Source organism: Condylura cristata, unplaced genomic scaffold (genome assembly GCF_000260355.1).
Source record: "Condylura cristata isolate star-nosed mole 26May11 unplaced genomic scaffold, ConCri1.0 scaffold00020, whole genome shotgun sequence".
Taxonomy (NCBI): domain Eukaryota; kingdom Metazoa; phylum Chordata; class Mammalia; order Eulipotyphla; family Talpidae; genus Condylura; species Condylura cristata.
The window spans coordinates 22,980,629-22,991,819 of NW_004567121.1; the positions used below are offsets into that span (position 1 = coordinate 22,980,629).

The 11,191-nt window shown below is 43.3% G+C and overlaps 1 protein-coding gene across 3 annotated transcripts in view; it reads right to left on the reverse strand.

Annotated features, from left to right (window-relative positions):
• Window positions 1–11,191, reverse strand: part of LTBP1 (latent transforming growth factor beta binding protein 1) — a 278,103-nt gene that overhangs the window by 150,958 nt on the left and 115,954 nt on the right. For all 3 annotated transcript variants that reach the window (XM_012727629.1, XM_012727631.1, XM_012727630.1), the window contains 2 exons: window positions 6,447–6,671; window positions 4,990–5,264 (listed from right to left, as the gene is read on the reverse strand). In XM_012727629.1, the coding sequence (XP_012583083.1) occupies window positions 4,990–5,264; window positions 6,447–6,671 (500 nt within the window). The remainder of the gene's footprint in view (window positions 1–4,989; window positions 5,265–6,446; window positions 6,672–11,191) is intronic.

Consider the following 11,191-nt stretch of genomic DNA (forward strand, 5'->3'; position numbering starts at 1 on the left):
AAAATCAAGATAAACACTGCCATAGTTAAACCTCCCCATGGGTCTCTCACCCACATCTCTTTCAACCAGTCCAGGGCCAAGAAACAAGACAAAGCTTCTTCACAGCTCTCTGTTCCATTGCCTCCCTCAGGGCTCCTTCTGACTCTACACCCTGCTTTCTTGTTCTCAGTCTCCTCTCCAGATTATTCTCCTCCCAGTTCAGCTCCAACCTTCTCTAGATGGAACAAGGAACCTGGAAGTTCCCCTTTCCTGGGGACCACCCTGTTACAACTTGAGATGTCTTTTGATGTCACTTCTGAAAGGTATTGGGTTCAAACGATTGGGGTCCTTGTGTTGCCTCTGAGAAGTTCCAGAGTTCCGCTTTCAGAGGCATGCTGAGTTTCCCCCATCAGATAGAGATGTTTAGTTTTATCCAAAAGGCATGTTTATTATATATAATAAGTATATATTATATATTATATATATTACATATGATTATTATATACCAGGTAGCAAAAATACCTTTGTTCTTATGCCCCCTCCAGGTTCCCTTCCAAAAGCCTCAATTCTGCAGTCCTATCTCTAGGGTTTAGTTTTGTCAGCTCCTTTTTCCATGTATGAGTGAAATCATCAGCATCTGCCTTTCTCCTGCCTTTCTTTTTCAGCATAATTCCCTCCAGTTCCATCCATTTTGTCACAAATGGCAAGACTTCATCTTTTTATGGCTGAGTAGTGGTCCCTCATGTAGTACTCAATCACACCAGATACATCCACATCTTTTTAACCCACTTCTCCTGCTGTTCAGCACTTGGGTTGTTTCCATACGTCGGCTACTGTAAATACTGGACATAGGAGTACACCTGCCCCTCAGATGAGTGTTTTTGATTTCCTCAGGTAAATACTTAGGAGTAGAATTGCTAGGTCAAATTCAAATGGTAGATCTATTTTTACTATTTCGAGGAACCTACATACTGTTTCCCTAGGACTGGACCAGTCTGCTGGTCCAGAAAGGAGCAGCGTGGAGGGTCCTTTCTTTCCTGTCTGTAATACAAATCAAGAAATGGCCTCTGTTCTCATGAATTTCTCTACTATCACTAAGTCTGTCACCGACCATTGAGTTTTCTTCATTAATCCTCTTACACTATCCCTAAAACAGCACTAGACTCCCTGATTGATAGTCAAGCGCACACTCTGTGTGAACTCAAGAATGGAAATGCTTAAAACAAAGCTGCAGCTACACATCTTTACCTCAGAATCCCGAAACCATGCAAGTTAATCAAAGCAGGCAATTATCTGGTCTTTGCAACAAGGAAGTTCAAAACATTCCAACTCATCACCATCTTTTTTTTTTTTCACAACAGACTTTAATCTATTCCCGATGTGTGAGTCTTCACCAAACTCCCCACATTCATCTCTTTATTTTCAGCATTATTTTTTAGATTAGAACCCGGTCATCTCACAATTAAACCCAGAAAAGCTTTTCCAGTCTACCATGCCCACCCCACCCTCAACTACTCATCCTATTCATTCAAATGTTGAAACTTGAAATCACTCTCTAAAAATGTAAAAACATATTGAAGTTGTAGCTTTAAACTTCAGCTTAAAATTATTCTACTCTAAGTCCAGGAAATTTCAACTTTTTCCCCTTTTTTTTTTTTTGGTAAGAAATTTTCAAATATACCTTTAATTTTCATTTACTTAACTAGGGTTAAAGTTCATGCATTCTATGTGTTATCGCCAGAAAAATCTTTACTTTTTTCATGATTTTTCTATTTTTTTTTGACATAGAAGAACTGGGGTGTAGGCCAAAGGTGCAGGGGTAACAAGATTCACCAGAGGGAATGGGGAGCAGAGCAGGAGGATTTAACTGCTAAGGGGAGCAGCAGGCAAGACAGAAGAGGTCTGCTGCACCATATGTGGGTCAGCCGGGGATTGAACTCAGGCCATAGCAGTGATCCAGCTGAGGCTTACCCACTAGGCCACCAGGGATTTGCTCATGATATGATTTCTTAAAGAAACTAGGAAATAATATTCAAAGAATCTGGGGATGCATTTGTGCACCTAATATTTCTTAGGCTGCCTCTTTACTCTTAGTATTCTATAAAGGCTTGATTAGATTCAGGTGAAACATTTTGGCATGGATGTTTCGAGAATGACATGTGAAGTTCATGCTGCATTATATCGAGAGGCACGTTCAGGTCTGCCACCCACCTTCAATGAGTCCAGGGTCTCATCAGATCATCAAGGGGACTCCATGTAATTTCTACCTTTTCTCTATGTCATATGTGTTGTGCCAGGACTCAGGCTCAGAATCTTCGTATTTATTCAGACACCTACTAAGAATTCAAAGCTATTCTACTTGTCTCTTCCAGCACTTCTTCCTCACCTATTATTTTGCAGCATTCTCTTTCCTCAGTGTAATTACTCTCACCCTTTCTCTGTAAGCTTGATTTTCTAATTATTCATTTTCCCCCTCCAACCAAGCATCTCCTGAAATGCTGCTTTATGACACTTCGGTGAGTTTAAATAATCCCAGTTCATGTTGGATTTTGAACCCCAAATTGACTGCCTGAGCATTATAGTGTACCACGGGGACAAGGGCTATTTCTGCAACATTGGTTTTGCCTATGGCATCTCACAGTAACACATCAACATAGGTCCTGAATGATGACTCTATAGCACCAAAAACCTCAGTAGTTGAAATCTGGAGCTAACGGGAGTGTTCTCCTTGAGCAAAGCAGTAACGAGCATTTGTGCAGTTGGTCTGGCCAGACATTGAGAAATCTACTTAGGAGTCTTGCAATCTGGTGGCAAAGGGAAGACACTGGGCTCGCCCACTCTGCTCACAACTCAAATGCAACAGAACGAAGTCACTAACCCCTGAAAGAGAAATGGACAACCAGAGCACCCATCACGAGGGTCTGCAGGGGTGAGTAAGAAAAATGGACTGACCAGTGATGACAGTAATGCCAGGGTAGTGAAGCCCATAGGGGAGGGCACTGCTGTATGGAGCAGGCCTGCAGTGTGGGCTCAGAGGCACACGCACACTTTGGGAATGTTAGAGACTCAGTACCATGCTGGGCAAGGGGCGCAGAGAGGGCACCCAGGCCAGAAGATGTACTGGAGAAAAGAGCAGCACAGGTGCAGAGTGAGGACTCCCAGCTGGAGCCGAAAGCCCTCACGAAAGAACCGTGGAGCCTACACCTGCAGAGGAGCCTACACCTGCAGGAGCCTACACCTGCAGAGGAGCCTACACCTGCAGGAGCCTACACCTGCAGAAGACCACACACCCACAGGAGCCTACACCTGCAGGAGCCTACACCTGCAGAGGAGCCTACACCTCATAGAGGAGGCTCCTACTTGCAGCCCAAACCTGCAGTGTTCAGACCATGTGTCACCTCCCCTCACCCAGGGCTAACTGAGACAACTAGACACTGACAAACCAGAGTTTTAGCCTCTGTTAACATCAGGTGCACCTCTCTGGATACGCCTCTCTGCTGCCCAGAGGGCAGCTCTCAGCTTGGGGCCCTGTCTCAACTACAAGCTGCATCCAGTGCTCAAGCTGCAGCCTCGAGTTGGCCAATGACGATGACGACACCACATGAGCCACAAGACCAACGAGCTGGCTGGGAGGACTGGTCACGGTGGACCCGGCCACGCCACTCTGGTGCCCACAGCACAGCAGGAGACATGAACCTGGATGCTCACTGGAGGGGTGCTTCAGAGCCCTCCTTCCAGGTTCTCTTCTATTGATGCAACCCCTTGCCCATCCTGGTTCTTGGATTATCTCAACAGGCACAAAGGCAAGCACCTGAAAGTCAACTGCCAGCACCATCCATAAAAACTGAAAATGATGAGACAGAAGAATATGTCACAAATGCTGGGAAAAATAAATCAATAAAAAAGTCTCATCCCAGCAGAACTGCAGAATATGCCCAAAGAGAACTTCAAAGGAGTAGTTCTAACAGCGCTCACAGAACTTTTAAAAAGGGATGATATTTGATACAAAACAGCAACAGAATAAACACCAGAATATCAGACAATGACCAGCAGAACTAAGGGACCTTAAAGAATATTCTGACTGAACTCGAAATCGGGATGCACCTCCCTCTGGCGACGCTTGCCAACCAGCCAGGACAGGAAAGCACAAATGTCTTCTAACATCTTTGGAGGCTACATCTTACGTGCTATGGACTATTTGCCTGTAATGTGTTTTTTCAATGCTGCATCGTCCTAGCTAGTATTAAATGGGGCACCTTTCTCACTGCCAAAAAGAAACAAGCTGTCAATGTTTTTTACAATGGGCCCTACTTTGAAGCTGTGTATTAGTAAAATGAATTATGAGTTGAAATTGCTGTTTCAGTCTTCCAGATTAAAATCCTCCAAAGTATCCAGATAAGGCAAAAGTACTCCACTGAGTTTGAATGAGCTGGGAAACTATCAATGTTCCATTTCATTTGATCATATAGTACAGTTTAAGTTTAAAAGTAAATGATTTGTTTTTATCCTTTCTAAGATAGCCATCATCTGACTGTGACTACATAGAAATATGAAGTTTACTAATATCTCAATTTCCTGTTTCTTCTCATCATCTCTGCTCCAACTTTAAAATGAATGGGAAAAACACTGGACACAATGTTTTTTTTTCTTCGCATAGGACCAACCTAAGCTGAAATGATTCAACAACCTGAGACAGTCTGGGTTCCATTTGTGAAGTAGATGAAATTTACCTTCAGCCCCACTGACCCTGTCAAACCCTGTACTGAGTCCAAGAACCCACGCTCTATTTCTGAGCTTAAATTGATGATGTTTCCACTCCTGGAAGCATTTGGCATAAACTCGATCTTCACTTGAAGGATGCAAAGGTCCAAGAAACCTTCATTCACAAAACAGGGCCATGGGTCAGTGTGCCAAACCCATCTCTAGAAAGTCATTTTACCAGGTCTGACTTTCTATTAAAATGAGACCAAAGCTGCACTGCCATTCTAACATGGTGGACAAAGCACTTACCTGTGACCCAACGGTTTCCTGGAAGCACCGGCCCAGCTGAGTCTTCGCAGCTACTGGGTAAACGTGGGGAATAACCTGCTGGTGGGAATACGTGGAGTGGACTGTCTGGGTCTTCTGGACAGGAAGCCCTTGATATGAGACTTGGGACTGGCTCGGCTGAGCTTCCTTCACCTTCTGGCCTGTTGGGCCATCAATTCTTGAAACCTGATGTATCTGGACTGAAGCTTCAGGAGGGTGCTTCACGTGAATATTGACTATGTTGGGAGGAAACTTCACTAAAACAGATCAGGGTGGGGGTGGGAAATGTGTTACACGTAAGTAATTAATAGGCGAGTTAGGCTGAGAATCAGATGCCAGTGAATTCCACACATGCACATCATTCTCACATGAACATACGGTAGGTTATACATGTAGAGTTATCTTTTTGACTTATAATCATCAAATTTCTTGATGATATTCAAAATACAAATTGAACCTGAACTTACGTATTTTTAAAGCTAAAGTTACAACTAAAAAAGAGAAGCTAAAACATCTCACAGTAACATTCATGAAACAAAACTATTTTTAGAGGCACCATGAAGCTATGATATCCATGCTTCCTTGGTCCTAAGCTGGTATATTTCATCAGATGACAGTAATAAAGACTCAAGAGTTTGAGTACTTCGGAATGCCTCACAGTTTCTACTGAAGAAATGGATTTACCAATACAAGTACCATTTGAGCATAATTCCCTCATCCCTAAACGAGTGTGTCCTCTTGTGCATCCTGTGATACACATGCACACACAAGCACACACAAAATACCAGAGTGTGCTATTTTGTATTTGCACCAAGATGTGTTTTCTGTGAATTTTCCAACACAAGCTCATCTTTTGAAACTAATATTCAGGTTTTCAAGAATGAGAACTAGTAACACTTCTGAGACCTTTTCAAAAATTGTGCATGCAAAACAAAGTTCAAAAAGTTTGAAGTCATCGAATTTCTAAGGTCCAAGTGACCTCTAGTTTACCTTCTACAGAGGGATAAATGCAGATGAAGCCTGGTGAGGGTAAGTGATTATTTAGAACTAAAACCAAATGTGTTGGACTACAAACTAAACTTGGCACTTGCAAAGAGGAGTGGGTAATCCACTCCTTCCTTACCATGTAAATGCCAGAACACTCCTTGCTCGTTCACCTCCCAGGCCCTGTCAGAATAGTGCCATGCACTCTGTCAGCTCTTGGTGCTAAGAGTCACGAAAACTGCCTTTTCCGTGGTACCAATTCTGTGTGGCCTGGAAAGTACAGAGATATATACCAAGGCCCACATTTTGCCCAACTGCCACCTCTCAGGCCACAGATCACACGTGTTCCTTCCTGTCCCAGTACCAACCCCGGCCACCTGCAGACACAGGCTTCCGTATGGAGCTGGCAGGTGAAGAGGTCTGATGAGCACAAAACATTCAAATAGTAAGCTTACCCTTGACGCCTTGCTGGTTGGCCATGGTCAGAGGCAAGGTGTGTGTGGAGTGCACCACGTGTGTCCCCATTGCCTTGCCTGACTGCTGGGAATGCTGGTAGAGTTTAGGCACGCTGGCACCATGAACTGGGATCTGACACAGCTTCCCTGTGAAGTTTGGCGGGCACTGGCATTTATCCCTTGAACTGCACTGGCCACCGTTCATGCATGGAAGATGGCAAATAACTGAAAGGAAAAAGACAAAGTATGGAGAGCTGGTCAGTTTCGCAATACGAAGCGATGAGCAACCAACAAAACTCGCAAAACACACAGCCTGTGATAGCCGTTGTCAGTCCCACTGACTTCAGAGACAGAAACAAACAAGTCACTACACTGTAACAAAAACAGTCTCTATTATTTGCTCTTATTCTTTCCATCTTAAGTCACTTAATTCCAGTTGCTTGTGGTTCTTTTCCCCCCAACAATGGAAAGAAGAATTCATGGGAAATGTGTATAAAGTTGCCACTCCAGATTATTGTTGGTTACAATATCCTTTTAAGTAGCTCCAGCATTCTGTAATTATTTTGTTTTCCTATTTGGTTATGAGTTTATTAACTGTCTTAGAACAGTGCCTGGCTCTGTACCTAGAACAGTGCCTGGCTCACAGTGAACATTAAATAATTACTTCCTCAAAGAATAATCAAAGAAACAAATTAAAAATTAGATTGGCTGAGAGTTTACCTTACCCAAGACAGTTAGTTATTAAGTGCTACCGAATAAGGAAAGAGAATGGTTTGAATCCTGTTGGACAGAAAACTGCAATCCTGTTAGAGTAACAGGACCACAGTGAAGCCTAGAAACACCAGCACAATCAGCAGTTTGGAATTTATTTTAAATAAAAAAGAAAGAAAGGGTAGGTTAGGTGAACAGTTTTAAGTGGAATTTCAAATGCTGTCTAAATATAGCTATGATCGACCTATTAACCACCAATGAATTCCACCTACTGTCTTTAGAAATGGCAATATTTTCACCTTACACTTGATTCCCACCAGCTTAGGGGAAAACAAAGAAAAATCAAGTCTCTTATTTCCTTCTGGCTCTATCACCTGTAAATCACTTCCTAATGGCATGGTCTATTCAGTTTTCCAGGCACAGCGACCTAGCTGGGGCCTGGTGGTGTCTTCCCCTCCTCAAATGCTACGCAGACAGGCTAACTGTCACCAGTGGCTCCATGCTGCTAAATCTAACAGACACCAGTCTCCCTTCCTTTCCATGACCTTTTATTCATCTGCTTTACTCCTCCCTGCCAGGCCATCCCAATTCTCTCAGACCCCATCTCTTTACTTGTTCTTTAAATAGTGGTATGATTTAAGAGTTGGGTCTTCAACCCTTCTTCTTCACTAATTCTACAGCTTTTTCCTTGATGATTTCATACACTGAGATCACCCAAATTTATATTTCCTGGCGAAAGATTTCTGGTGAGCTGCAAACTCCAACTACATGTTTCCATGTAGATACGCCACAGGCATCTCAAATGCAAAAATGAACCCCAGTCTGTCCCAAAACCCTCCATCACTGAGTGGTCCTTATGAAAAGCCTGAGTATTGCTTGTTCGTTTCACCCATCCAAACACTCAGTCCTTCTTTCTCACATTCATCAGTGCTCTGATATGACCACATCTTTCCCAACACGAGGCCTCGACTACCTCTGAAGTCTCGTCCCTTACGCTTCTCCCTTCAGTCCTAAACGCAGCTACCCTGAACTCTGCTCAGTTCCTGTGTGTGCAGGGCCTCTCGCCCCTCTCTGCCTTCATCCATGCTGCATCCTTTGCCTGGAACACTTCCACTCAGCTCTTTCCCCAAAGGAACTCCAAATCATCTTTTGAACTCTTCTTGAACCCTATTTCTCTCAGGAAGCATCCATGTGCCCCTCCTCTGGGCCTGGCACCCCTCTGCACCTCCATATTCTCCCTCTCAATGCGCATCATTACATGCAGCTCAGGGCACGACATCTGCCTGGCTACTGCTTTATGCAACCTCATTCCACTGGTGCTCAGTGAGGACAAGGACCTTATCTTACCATGCTAGAGTCTAACTTCTAGAAGAATGCTGCAGCTCAAAAAATAGTTATCGGTTGAAAGAAAGTACAGGTGTATGACTACCATGCCACCATATACCATTCTAAGTAGCACAGAAGTTTCAGTCCTGCCCTTAAGGAACCTCAAAGTGAGCTGGCAAAACTAGGTAACACAAAGTAGCTGAAAATACAAATCAGCAAGTAACAGCTGGAAAGCTGAAAGGTAAATCCAGTAGATTGTGAGAGAAATATCACTTCTGGGAAGTCAAAATAGATTTTCATAGGAGAGATCATTTGAGATAAACCCTAGAAACTGTGCAAGATTTTAAAAACTAGAGAGCAGTGCACCCTAGGAGGGCAGCGCTAATGGGGGTGGGGGGCAGGGGTGGCCTATTTAGGAGATGGTCAGAGTGCTATTATGGTCTGCTGTGTACAAGACCTGGGCCCCTGGGAGGAGACGGCTGAAGGCACAGGCCTGGCTTAGACAATTCAAGTCCTTAAAAGGACTGACAGAGTTTGGATTTTATTCTGTGATCATTAAAATATTGTGGAGGTTCCAAGGAGAGAATTAAGTGAGGCTGAAATAGTGTTCCAGGAAGATTATTCTCATGAAGGTATGTAGGGTTAGTTGGAATGAGATTAAGGTGAGAAAGCCAGTTAGGAGACTATTAAAATAACTGAGCTACAAGTTGAAAAAGCACATAGATTCAGATAATGCGAACAGGAATTCAAAGAAATGCAAAGCAGCGTGACAAACAGAGGAATCTTCAGTGTGCAAAGGAAGAAACACAGGAAGAAACAGAGACCAAGGAAGAGAGGAAGACAAGGGAGAAGGAGGGAAAAGTTACCCACATCTAAAAACTGTGTCTAGGACCTGATGTGCAGCAAATCAGGTCAACCTTACTGACCTGGAAGGTTCTGAAACATGCTTCCTCTTCTACTGGGATTGGGGCGGGGGGGGGGGGGGGGGAGCGGTCAACACTGAGACACTGAATAAGGAGTCAAAGCTGACACCAAGGTCAAGTCAAAAGTCCACATGGGTGGACCCAATGTGGGAGGACAGGGGAGTCAGACCAAGACTGAAGGGAACTACAAAAACAGAAAACTGGAATAGGGCAATCCCCATTTTCCACAGCTCCAGGATGCATGAATTTGTTCCCACGACTTAATTCAATGACACCAGTTCCCCGAAGACATAATTCAAACTTCAGCTACCCCAGGGTAGGGACCAATCACCAAAAATACAAATCGCACAGGTCACTATGTGAACAACACAAGTGCCATGATCCACAGCTGATCATTTCACTTCTCTTAAAGAGGGTCCCTTCAGGTCGGCACTGGGTTCTGCACCTGTTCCCCCGCTGACACACAGACAGCAGGTCAGGGAGCTGTGCTGCCTCCTCTGCCCACAGGGAAACTCCCAGGACATCTACAGAAGCAGACTCAAAAGTACAGCAAAGAAACTAGAAGTGATGAAATAGGAAAAACTCAAAATCAACTGAGAAGTGGTTAGGATGTGAGGAAACTGTCCTGGATGAAGTAATGTCACAGGAACTCTCAGATCTCTCACAGCTTTGAAAGCACAAAGGGTAAGGAGTTGGATGCTGATCAAACTCGGAGAGAGTATGACTAAGAGTTCATGAAGGTGAAGATCAGAGAAACTCATTCATTATCAGCAAGTCACTCAATGAGAAAAAAGCAAACATGTTCAAACTACTCTTGATAAATTGTATTCAAAGAAACCACGCAGATTAAGTCTCAGTGTCTCTAATGTTTTCAAGTTCAGGGAACTGAACTAAATGAATATCAAGTTTACTTTCCCCCTCCTATGTATGCATAACCTACAGTATGAGTTTTAATGCTTTCACAAAAATAATGCATGGCCATAGAACTGTTAACTTTCCACTGATTCTACAATCAGGATGATGTGCATCGTTGTTTTTATGATCCGGCACTGCCATACACAGTAAGAACTACCTATAATCTACACTGAATAGTTTCATATTTTAAACTTTTTTTTTTTGTTATGGAGAAACACAAACTGGTTGACTTTTACTAGCTATTTCCAGAACCAAGTGCAGATTTGACCTATTAGTTTTCTTTAACCTACCTTTAAACCCTTGAGGTTATCTCCATATAATCGCATCAAGCACTGCACTAGTATAAACATACAGCAGTAACCCCAGAGCTCCTATAACCCTGTGTCTCTGTGGTCATAAAGGAAATAGTTTCTGCTTGTCTTAGGCCACTATTTATAACCACTTATGAATGAGAAATAACGTATTTACTCTCTTTTTCCAGCACCTTCTAAAGTCGCAATTACAATACCAAGTCCTCTGCCTTCCCTCAATAATTCCACACTGAGTCCTTGATGGCAGGTGATCTTTTTGTGGTTAAATGGCCTTGTATGTTGAATGAAAACATTTAAAATCAGCCTACAAACTTAAGGATGTAACTATGAATAGTTCCTTTCTGTTTCAGAAGTTCCCGGCACTTTGAAAACACTGCCCAGTGATATACAGTCTGTGCTGCCAGTGGTCTATAAAACCTTCTCCACATATCAAGAGGAAAAAGAGAAGTTATCTTTTTTTTTTTTAAAGATTTATTTATTTGTTCATACAGAACTGGGGTACAGGCCAGAGGCTCAGGGGTGGCGAGAGGCTTCACCAGAGACAGAGTGGGGAGCAGAA